The sequence below is a fragment of the Oncorhynchus mykiss genome, chromosome 13 (assembly GCF_057628025.1).
Source record: "Oncorhynchus mykiss isolate SJ-2025 chromosome 13, ASM5762802v1, whole genome shotgun sequence".
Lineage (NCBI taxonomy): Eukaryota > Metazoa > Chordata > Actinopteri > Salmoniformes > Salmonidae > Oncorhynchus > Oncorhynchus mykiss.
Genome location: NC_143034.1, coordinates 12,212,600 through 12,225,000, shown reverse-complemented (window position 1 = coordinate 12,225,000; position 12,401 = coordinate 12,212,600). Strand labels below are relative to the sequence as shown.

The following is a 12,401-nucleotide window of genomic DNA, read 5'->3' as shown; positions in this document are numbered from 1 at the left end:
CCACCAAAATAATCGCTAAGGATCACGGAGAAAGTGGCCGTAACTAGCAAAGGATCATGGTCGATGTAGTTGTTATCATGCTGCCTGAGAGGGTCCTCGTAGCCGGCCGGCCGGCCCGTGGTTGGTCTGTTTCAGCACATGGTCCTGTGTGACAACAAATGTAGTCAGAATGGACCAGTATTTAATTACAGATCTAGTAGTCAGAATGGACCAGTATTTAATTACAGATCTAGTAGTCAGAATGGATCAGTATTTAATTACAGATCTAGTAGTCAGAATGGATCAGTATTTAATTACAGATCTAGTAGTCAGAATGGATCAGTATTTAATTACAGATCTAGTAGTCAGAATGGATCAGTATTTAATTACAGATCTAGTAGTCAGAATGGACCAGTATTTAATTACAGATCTAGTAGTCAGAATGGATCAGTATTTAATTACAGATCTAGTAGTCAGAATGGACCAGTATTTAATTACAGATCTAGTAGTCAGAATGGACCAGTATTTAATTACAGATCTAGTAGTCAGAATGGATCAGTATTTAATTACAGATCTAGTAGTCAGAATGGATCAGTATTTAATTACAGATCTAGTAGTCAGAATGGACCAGTATTTAATTACAGATCTAGTAGTCAGAATGGACCAGTATTTAATTACAGATCTAGTAGTCAGAATGGATCAGTATTTAATTACAGATCTAGTAGTCAGAATGGACCAGTATTTAATTACAGATCTAGTAGTCAGAATGGATCAGTATTTAATTAGAGTTCTAGTAGTCAGAATGGATCAGTATTTAATTACAGATCTAGTAGTCAGAATGGACCAGTATTTAATTACAGATCTTGATATCTTCATTTACATGTATAGAGAACTTTAAAATAATTCACAATGGGGTTCGAAACTTGATCACAATAAACACATTTTCGATGCCCAAAACGTTTGTCTGTAAAATAATTGGTTTGTCCATTCTGGCGACTGTAATTCACATAGGCTTTCTAGAGCAGACCAGGACGTTTGTGGCTGCTAGGTTGCTACACAGTACCCGACCAGCAGAGATCGTAACGTCACACTCCAGACCTTACACTGGGTAACACACGGACGTACACGCACACACACGGATGGATAAATATACACGCAAGCATGTACACACACAGGTACACTCTCCTCCTCTCCTCCCTTCCCCAGGTTGACAGTGAAGCACAGGACCAGAAGAATCCTTCTCAATGTGTCTCATGCATCCCCCCCCTCACTCTCTCTCCACCCTCACCCCCCCTCCCTCCCTCTCTCTCTCCCTCCCCCAGGTTGACAGTGAGGACACAGGACCAGCAGAATCCTTCTCTATGGATCCCCAGCTGGAGAGGCAGGTTGAGACCATAAGGAATCTAGTGGATTCCTACATCGGCATCGTCAACAAGTCCATCAGGGATCTAATGCCCAAGACCATCATGCACCTCATGATCAACAGCGTGAGTGGACACCTCACTCACTCACTCACTCACTCACTCACTCACTCACTCACTCACTCACACACATACATATACTGGAGCACATCAGAGCACACATGCAAACACGCACACATACATCAGAACACCTAAACACACACACACACACACACACACACACACACACACAATCAGAGCACCTAAACAAACACCAATCTATGAAAGGTATTTATAAAGCCCTTTTTACATCAGCAGATGATGTCACAAAGTGCTGTACAGAAACCCAGCCTAAAACCCCAAACAGCAGGATAATTATACCAGATATACCAGGAGAATTATACCAGATATAACAGGAGAATTATACCAGATATAACAGGAGAATTATACCAGATATAACAGGAGAATTATACCAGATATAACAGGAGAATTATACCAGATATAACAGGATAATTATACCAGATATACCAGACTGACCCTACTCCCCCCGCCACATAGACTATTGCAGCATAGATACTGGAGTCTGATACAGGGGGGTTGTCGAGGGACACTGTGGCCCTGTCCGACTATACCCCCGGACAGGGCCAACCAGGCAGGATATAACCCCACCCACTTTGCCAAGGCACAGCCCCGACACCACCAGAGGGATATCAATAGACCACCAACTTACTACCCTGAGACAAGGTGGTGTCTCGCCCACAAAGATCTCCTCCACCGCACGAGCCCGAGGGGGCGCAGAACCAGACAGGAAGATCACGTCAGTGATTCAACCCACTCCGGTTGAGTATATCCTTGCATGGTGTGATTCACCCCTTCTAGGGATATCTTGGGAGAGTACTAGCAAGCCAGTGACTCATCCCCTTTGGCAGAGAATCCTAGTAGAGAGACTAAGGAGCTGGCTAGGCAGAGACAGCAAGGGTGATTCGTCACTCCAGTGCCTTGTCGTTCACCCTCGCACCCCTGGGCCAGACTACACTCAATCATTGGACCTACTGAAAAGAAAGATATAGAGGTTGAGACTGAGTCTGCGACTCTCACACGGCTCCGCAGACCATAAAGATGTACCTCTATTTGAAAAAGCCCTGCCTCTAGCTGTTTGCTTACAAATTCTAGGGACAGTAAGTGATTGCATCTAGTGATTGTAGTGTACGTGTAGGTATGTACGACAGGACCAAATCAGAGACATAGGTAGGAGCAAGTCCATGTAATGCTTTGTAGGTTAGCAGTAAAACCTTGAAATCAGCCATTAACAGGAAGCCAGTGTAGGGAGGCTAGCACTGGAGTAATACGATCACATGTTTTGGTTCTAGTCAAGATTCTAGCAGCCGTATTTAGCACTAGCTGCAGTTTATTTATCCGAGGAGAGAGAGAGTCGAGCATTGCAGCAGTCTAATCTTGAAGTGACAAAATCATGGATGAGCTTTTCTGCATCATGTTTTGAAAAGACATGTTACAAAGATAGAAAAAAAACTGTGCTTGAATCATTTTTGATCTGTTCTGTCAAAAGAGAGATCAGGGTCCAGAGTAACGCCGAGGTCCTTCACAGTTTTATTTGAGACGACTGTAACAACCCTCGAGATTCAGAGTCAGATCAAACAGCAGATTTCTTTGTTTCTTGGGACCTAGAACTGAGTTCAAAAGTAAAACGTTTGCCTCCATCCACTTCCTTATTTCTGAAACACAGGTTTCCTGGGTAGGCAATCTGGGTGCAGTCTCAGCATTATGATGTGGTCTAAAACCAGACTGGAGCATTTCTTATACATTAATACATGATCTGCCTTCAGGAAGGCAGTGAGTTGCTGAGCAACAGCTTTAAAATACATTTGGGGGGAGATTCGATATAAGTTGTAAAGGCTTTTGTAAAGGCTTTATTGGCTTTATTGCTTCCAATTTTAGTGGGTTTGGTACAAATGTAACTGGTGTGAAATGGCTGGTTCGAGCCCGGGACCCACGAAGCATCGTTACCCAAGCCGCGGCCCTTGCAGGGCAAGGGGAACCACTACTTCAAGGTCTCAGAGAAAGTGACGTCACCGATTGAAACGCTATTAGCGCGCACAGCCGCTAACTAGCTAGCCATTTCACACCGGTTACACACATCCGGAGGATAGGGAGACGTTTATTATGTTCAACATAGGAGGGCCAAACACAGGAAGTAGCTCTTTCAGTAGATTAGTTGTAATAGGGTCCAGTAGGCAGCTGGAAGGTTTATAGAGTCCATGACTATTTGTGTGAATGTGTGGAGAGATAGAGGAGTAAAAAATGAGTGTCTCCATTAATTCGAGGTCATCTTGGCAGTTCTGTGCAGACTCAGGACGACTGAAATATTCAAAGAGGAGTTTGCTTTCTAATGATCATAATATTTTTGTCTAAGAAGTTCCTGAATTCGTCACTGCTGAAGTGAAGGCCATCCTCACTTAGGGAATGCTGCTTTTTAGTTCAGTATCAATATACATGTTGGATCGTTTTGGCTGGAAAAGTAGTCGATACTGCACGGTACTGTCTTTCCAAGCTAGTCAGAAGCCTTCCAATTTGGTGGAGCGCCATTTCCATTCCAGTTTTCTGGAAGCTTCAGGTCTCAGGTATTTTTTATATACCTGGGAGCTAGTTTCATGTGACAAACGTTTTTTAGTTTTTAGCAGTGCGATTGCATATAGGGTATTACGCAAGGTTAAGTTCAGATCCTCGGTTAGGTGGTCAACTGATTTTTGCACTCCGACGTCTTTGAGTAGGTGGAGGGATTTTGAAAGGGCATCTAGGACTCTTTGGGTTGTCCGAGGCTTTTGATATTCCTTCATTACAAACGTAATAATATGGTGGTCCGATAGTCCAGGATTACGAGGAAAAACATGTAGATCTGCAAAAACTAGATCCAGGGTATGATTGGTCGTTTGATTGGACGTAGGTCCCGAGACATGTTGGACAAAGCCCACTGAGTCAACAATGGATCCGAAAGCCTTTTGGAGTGGCTCTGTGGACTTCTCCATGTCAATATTCAAGTCACATTTTTTGGGGAATATTATCTGCCATGACTACAAGGTCAGATAGGAATTCAGGGAACTCAGAGAGGAACACTGTAAACGGCCCAGGAGGCCTGTAAACAGTAGCTATATCCTACTGTGATTGAGTAGGATGCATAGATTTCATGACTAGAAGATCAGAAACGGTCACTAGTGTTGCACCCTATCTCATTGTGGAGCTAGAGAAGCTAGAGCCCTGTCTATGTTGATAGATAAGATGAGGGCACCCCACCAGCTAGGATAGAATCCGTCACTCCGTCAGGCTTCATCCTGTTTGTGGGTGAGTCCCAGAAAGAGGGCCAGTTAACTACAAATTCTTTCTTTCAGAAAACAGTTTAACCAGCGATTGAGTTGTGAGACTCTGCTGTAGAGCTCATCACTCCCCCTAACTGGGAGGGGGCCAGGGACAATTACTCTAATTTGCAGCTGAAGCTGTGTTGCACTTGGTGACCTCTGACTCTTTCATCCTAACATTGTTGGTGTCGACGTGGATAACAATATCTCTATACTCTCTACATTCGCCAGTTTTAGCCTTAGCCAGCACCATCTTCAGATTAGCCTTAACGTCGGTAGCCCTGCCCCCTGGTAAACAGTGTATGGTCGCTGGATGATTCATTTTAAGTCTAATACTGTGGGTAATGGAGTCGCCAATGACTAGAGTTTTCAATTTGTCCGAGTAAATGGTGGGAGGCTTCGGCATCTCAGACCCTGTAACGGGTGGAGGAGAGACCTGGGAAGGCTCGGCGTCTCAGACCCCGTAACGGGTGGAGGAGAGACCTGGGAAGGCTCGGCGTCTCAGACCCCGTAACGGGTGGAGGAGAGACCTGGGAAGGCTCGGCGTCTCAGACCCCGTAACGGGTGGAGGAGAGACCTGGCAAGGCTCGGCGTCTCAGACCCCGTAACGGGTGGAGGAGAGACCTGGGAAGGCTCTGCGTCTCAGACCCCGCAACGGGTGGAGGAGAGACCTGGGAAGGCTCGGAGGACGGGTGGAGGAGAGACCTGGGAAGGGTTAGGGCTCGGGCTCTGACTCGTTGCTAAATGGGGGAAACTGGTTCAAAGTTTCTATTGGCTGAATGAGCGTCACCGGTTGAGCATGCCGAAAGCATTTCTTTCCAGAAGCCATGAGAAATTGTCCGGCTGCGGGGACGAGGGGATTTATACCACTATCTGTACTTACTGGTGGCACAGACGCTGTTTCATCCTTTCCTACACTTAAATTGACCTTGAGTGTGGACGTTATTAAAAGCACAAAAAAAAAGTTTGTCAGTTAGCCAAGTAGCAACAAACAGCACGTCAGCATGGAGATAACGCGGAAGTGTGAACCACACGTACACACCAGACGATGTGAACCACACGTACACACCAGACGATGTGAACCACACGAACACACCAGACTATGTGAACCACACGTCCACACCAGACGATGTGAACCACACGTACACACCAGACTATGTGAACCACACGTACACACCAGACTATGTGAACCACACGTACACACCAGACGATGTGAACCACACGTACACACCAGACTATGTGAACACATTTGTCAACAAGTCTGAGACCTCATGTCTTATCTTCTCCTTATTTCTTGTTCTCTCTGCCCCTCTTCTCTCCTCCCTTCAATCTCTCTCTCTCTCTCTCTCTCTCTCACTACCCTCGTTCCCCCTCTTCTCTCCTCCCTTCTCTCTCTCTCTCACTACCCTCGTTCCCCCTCTTCTCTCCTCCCTTCTCTCTCTCTCTCACTACCCTCGTTCCCCCTCTTCCTCCTCTCTCCCTCCCCATCCCCCTCTCCTTCTCTAGGCTAAAGACTTCATCCATTCTGAGTTGTTGGCCTACCTGTATTCCTGTGGGGACCAGGGCAGTCTGATGGAGGAGTCAACTGACCAGGCTCAGAGGAGAGATGAGATGTTGAGGATGTACCATGCTCTGAAAGAAGCCCTGCTGATCATAGGAGACATCAGTACAACCACAGTGTCAGCTCCTGTACCTCCACCTGTAGACGACACCTGGAGGACCAAGGAACCCAGGTAACAGAGAGAGATGCACATGTACACACACACATGTACACACACACATGTACACACACACACATGTACACACACACACACACACACACAGGCATGTACACACACGCATGTACACACACACCTGTACACACACACATGTACACACACACATGTACACACACACACATGTACACACACACATGTACACACACACCTGTACACACATGTACACACACACATGTACACACACACATGTACACACACACATGTACACACACACACACACAGGCATGTACACACACGCATGTACACACACCTGTACACACACACATGTACACACACACACACACGTACACACACGCATGTACACACACACACACACACACAGGCATGTACACACACGCATGTACACACACCTGTACACACACACATGTACACACACACACACACGTATGTACACACACACATGTACACACACACCTGTACACACACACATGTACACACACGCATGTACACACACACACATGTACACACACACATGTACACACACACCTGTACACACCTGTACACACATGTACACACACACATGTACACACACACATGTACACACACACACACATGTACACACACACACATGTACACACATGTACACACACACATGTACACACCTGTACACACACGCATGTACACACACACACATGTACACACACACATGTACACACACACCTGTACACACACACCTGTACACACATGTACACACACACATGTACACACACACATGTACACACACACACACATGTACACACACACACATGTACACACATGTACACACACACATGTACACACCTGTACACACACGCATGTACACACACACATGTACACACACACACACATGTACACACACACATGTACACACACATGTACAGATGCAGTTCGCATGTTCAAACACACACTAGGCTCTCACATGTAGGTTAATGTACACTTGGATGTGAAACTGAATATATTTCCCCTTTTTCTTCCTCTCTCTCCCCCTCTCTATCTCTCTCTCTCTCTGTGTCCCCCCTCTTTCTCCCCCCTCCTATCTATCCCCCCCTCTCTCCATCTCGCCCATCTCTATCTCTCTCCCCTCCCTCCTCTTCCCTCCCCCAGCCCCCCTCCTCAGGCCAGACCAGCCCCGGCCGCTGTCCCCCCTCCTAGTCGCCCCCCGGCAGCAAGAGGCCCCACCGCCGCCCCTCCTCCCTCCAGTCCCCAAAACCCAGCTTTCGGGGCGCCCCTCATCCCCTCTCGACCCGGACCCCCACCAGTCAACACCTACAGTGCAGCGGACCCTGTCGTCAATGTCCCCCTGATCCCATCTCGCCCAGCCAGGGTACCCCCAGCCCTGCCCCCCGGCATACCCAGGTAAGAGCTCTGCTCCAGGGCAGGCGAGTGTGCACAACCCCACTTACCTCTGTCACAATAGGTCACTTTTATTAGTAATGATTATCCCTCCCTTCTCTCCATCCCTGCTTCTCTCCATCCCTCCCTCCCTCTCTCTCCCTCCCCCTCCCTCCCTCCTCTCCCTCCATCCCTCCCTTCTCTCCCTCCCTGCTTCTCTCCATCCCTTCCTCCCTCTCTCTCCCTCCCTGCTTCTCTCCATCCCTCCCTCCCTCTCTCTCCCTCCCCCTCCCTCCCTCCTCTCCCTCCATCCCTCCCTGCTTCTCTCCCTCCCTTCCTCCCTCTCTCTCTCTCCCTCCCTGCTTCTCTCCCTCCCTTCCTCCCTCTCTCTCCCTCCTTCTGTCCTCCTCTACAACAGGAGACCCCCAGCGGCCCCAGGCCGGCCCACCATCATACGCCCTTCAGAGCCTTCACTGCTGGACTAGACAGACAGACAGACAGACAGACAGACAGACAGACAGACAGACAGACAGACAGACAGACAGACAGACAGAATGAATAATTACCTCTCCTAACGTCCTTTGACTACAAAAACACACTTTGCGTAATGTTGTTTTATTCCCTAACATGTTTCAAGCCTGTCTTTCATGTCTTAATATTCATATTGTCATGTTATTGTTATTTCATGTATTCCCTCTTAATATTCATATTGTCATGTTATTGTTATTTCATGTATTCCCTCTTAATATTCATATTGTCATGTTATTGTTCTTTCATGTCTTAATATTCATATTGTCATGTTATTGTTCTTTCATGTATTCCCTCTTAATATTCATATTGTCATGTTATTGTTCTTTCATGTCTTAATATTCATATTGTCATGTTATTGTTCTTTCATGTATTCCCTCTTAATATTCATATTGTCATGTTATTGTTCTTTCATGTCTTAATATTCATATTGTCATGTTATTGTTCTTTCATGTCTTAATATTCATATTGTCATGTTATTGTTCTTTCATGTATTCCCTCTTAATATTCATATTGTCATGTTATTGTTCTTTCATGTATTCCCTCTTAATATTCATATTGTCATGTTATTGTTATTTCATGTATTCCCTCTTAATATTCATATTGTCATGTTATTGTTATTTCATGTCTTAATATTCATATTGTCATGTTATTGTTATTTCATGTATTCCCTCTTAATATTCATATTGTCATGTTATTGTTATTTCATGTATTCTCTCTTAATATTCATATTGTCATGTTATTGTTATTTCATGTATTCTCTCTTAATATTCATATTGTCATGTTATTGTTATTTCATGTATTCTCTCTTAATATTCATATTGTCATGTTATTGTTATTTCATGTATTCTCTCTTAATATTCATATTGTCATGGTTTTTTTTTTCTCATTTAATCAACACTATGTACTTTTGGTCACATAGTTTTTTTATAGCTTTGTTACAATGTTTAATACCTTCAACTTTTCAAAGGGATTGAGAGAGAGAGAGAAAAATGAAACTACATGTTTTTGTTTAACTCTAACTTAACTTTAATGAACTTCAAACCGGTCGATCAGACAGAATTTTAAATCAAACAGGTTTAAAATATGTAACAGATGTTTGTGAATACCTAGAATACTTCTTCACATGGAAGCATTATTCCATTAAATAACAAATACACTCCATAATTAATAACAAAATACTTAGTTCTTTATACTGTTTTAAATGTTTCTAACCTTCTTACTGGATCATATGTACATTTGTATTTTTAGATCTGATCTTCAATATGCACTTCAATATCTATGCAGGAATATTATAGTCCTTTCTCGCTCGCAGCTTTTTGAAATTCATTTTGATGAAATGCTAATTATGCTATAAAATGAATTGATTTCGATGGAAAATAGTTAGCTTCAACTGCCCTCAGAGTTCACTCAAAGAACAGTGCTAACCAGTCAGGGTTGGTGTCCATTCCGTTTCAATTTCAGTCAATTCAGAAAGTTCCAATTCTCTTCAATGCTCTTTAATGAGGAACATTTGGAATTTGGTTTTCTCTCGGAATTGACATGGAATTGACATGGAATTGACATGGAATTGACATGGAATTGGCACCAACCCTGTAGTCAATAGAGATACCTAGTGTCTCGTCAGTTATCGATGTTAGTAGTAGATAGTTGTTAGACAAGGGCCGAGATTCAATCGAAGATGGGTTGTCGATAAGCTCACTGCACTTGACTTTTAAAAGGTCATTCATGACATCCGCAGCGTTTACCGCAAATGCAACATCTCTGCAAACATCTTGGATATTCCCTTTAAAAGGATCACTGTTGTGAGTGTTGTTTGCTTATCGCTTCTTTAATGAAATCCCGGCTTTTAGCCCAGTCTATTGTAAATGGTAGCTTGCTGTCAATCTGGCCTCTGCTTCCTGAATAGACCATTCAAAATAGACCTGCTTCCTGAATAGACCATTCAAAATGGACCTGGTTCCTGAATGGACCAATCAAAATGGACCTGCTTCCTGAATGGACCAATCAGAAACCAGACAGAGGGAATAGAATGCCGTTTCAGACTCTTTGTATTGTTTTTTTTTAAAACAACTTTTTCTATTTTTCTAAGTGCCTCTTACCTGTGGCTTTCCTATTGGATGAACAGATGAATGACATGATACATTAACAAAGGAATGAATCGTAGTGTGAAGAAGGTGGATAGAGATGTGATATGGAATAATAAAGAGATAAAGGGACTGAGGTGGTGGCTGTTCTTTTTGTCCAAGTATTTTTTGTTCCTGTTCATCCCCCTCTATTCTTTCTCCTCTCTGTCTCTCTCTCTGTCTCTCTCTTTCTCTCCCTTCATCTCTCTTTCTCTCCCCTCATCTCTCTTTCTCTCCCATTCTCTCCCTCATCTCTCTCTCTCTTTCTCTCCCCTCATCTCTCTTTCTCTCCCCTCATCTCTCTTTCTCTCCCCTCATCTCTCTCTCTTTCTCTCCCCTCGTCTCTCTCTCTTCCTCTCCCCTCATCTCTCTCTCTTTCTCTCCCCTCATCTCTCTCTCTCTCTTTCTCTCCCCTCATCTCTCTCTCTTTCTCTCCCCTCATCTCTCTCTCTTTCTCTCCCTTCATCTCCCTTCATCTCCCCTCATCTCTCTCTCTCTCCCCTCATCTCTCTTTCTCTCCCTTCATCTCACTCTATCACTCAATGAATGCAATCTCTGTAAATGACCTACCCACTGCTCTATAACACTCGTTGGACTGAATCGTGTCCCTGGTCCAGAGCAGCTGACAGACACACCTAACAATGAATACTGATGAAGATGCTTTTTTGGTAATACCCTGTTAAAGTGACATCATCCTATGTCTAACTTCAGGGTCATGTCCCCTAATCTTTTGTTATGGGCTAGACAATTATATCATCCAATTCGTGAAAATGTGTTTATTTTTATTTTTTATATCTAATTATATTTATGTTTGTCAAATAATTGACTTCTGCCAGATGCCTTCTGAGGTTTTGGCTGAATACCACTGTGTTATGTTTTTGCCCGTTGGAGACAATTCAAAAAGTCTACAAAAGTTGTTGTTTTTAAATACAAGGCCACTTCATGGAAATTTACGCGTCACTTTCTTGGGCTAGTGCCGCGTTCAAAACAAATTAGGAACTCAAAAATAAAACGAGCTCCGACTGGGAAAAATATTTTTTGAACGGTCATCAAACTCGGAATTCCAAGTGGGGAAACTCAGGCATCTTTCTAGAGCGGTGACTTTACCACCTGAAGAACACTGACCTCGTGGTTTGACCTTTTCCCCCAGAGTTCCCAGTTCTCTTGAAAGCACCATATGCAGCGGTCTCTGTGTTAAAATATTATGTCTGTGTTTGTCCATGAATTCACTTCTACCAGATACAAGTTTGTGTGTTTGTCAGTAAGGGACAACAGCAGTCTGTGTGTTTGTCAGTAAGGGACAACAGCAGTCTGTGTGTTTGTCAGTAAGGGACAACAGCAGTCTGTGTGTGTGTCAGTAAGGGACAACAGCAGTCTGTGTGTTTGTCAGTAAGAGACAACAGTCTGTGTGTTTGTCAGTAAGAGACAACAGTCTGTGTGTTTGTCAGTAAGAGACAACAGTCTGTGTGTTTGTCCGTAAGGGACAACAGTCTGTGTGTTTGTCAGTAAGAGACAACAGTCTGTGTGTTTGTCAGTAAGAGACAACAGTCTGTGTGTTTGTCAGTAAGGGACAACAGTCTGTGTGTTTGTCAGTAAGGGACAACAGCAGTCTGTGTGTTTGTCAGTAAGGGACAACAGTCTGTGTGTCAGTAAGGGACAACAGCAGTCTGTGTGTCAGTAAGGGACAACAGTCTGTGTGTTTGTCAGTAAGGGACAACAGCAGTCTGTGTGTTTGTCAGTAAGGGACAACAGTCTGTGTGTTTGTCAGTAGTGGACAACAGCAGTCTGTGTGTTTGTCAGTAGTGGACAACAGCAGTCTGTGTGTTTGTCAGTAGTGGACAACAGCAGTCTGTGTGTTTGTCAGTAAGGGACAACAGCAGTCTGTGTGTTTGTCAGTAGTGGACAACA

At 44.2% G+C, this 12,401-nt stretch overlaps 1 protein-coding gene across 5 annotated transcripts in view; it reads left to right on the top strand.

Annotated features, from left to right (window-relative positions):
- The window catches only part of LOC110510799 (dynamin-2), a 52,536-nt gene extending 41,950 nt beyond the window's left edge, over positions 1–10,586 (top strand). For all 5 annotated transcript variants that reach the window (XM_090195180.1, XM_090195185.1, XM_090195183.1 and 2 more), the window contains 4 exons: positions 1,302–1,466; positions 6,257–6,483; positions 7,612–7,863; positions 8,258–10,586. In XM_090195180.1, coding sequence (XP_090051306.1) covers positions 1,302–1,466; positions 6,257–6,483; positions 7,612–7,863; positions 8,258–8,324 — 711 coding nt within the window. In that variant the 3' untranslated portion in view covers positions 8,325–10,586. The remainder of the gene's footprint in view (positions 1–1,301; positions 1,467–6,256; positions 6,484–7,611; positions 7,864–8,257) is intronic.
- The last annotated feature ends 1,815 nt before the right edge of the window (positions 10,587–12,401 follow it).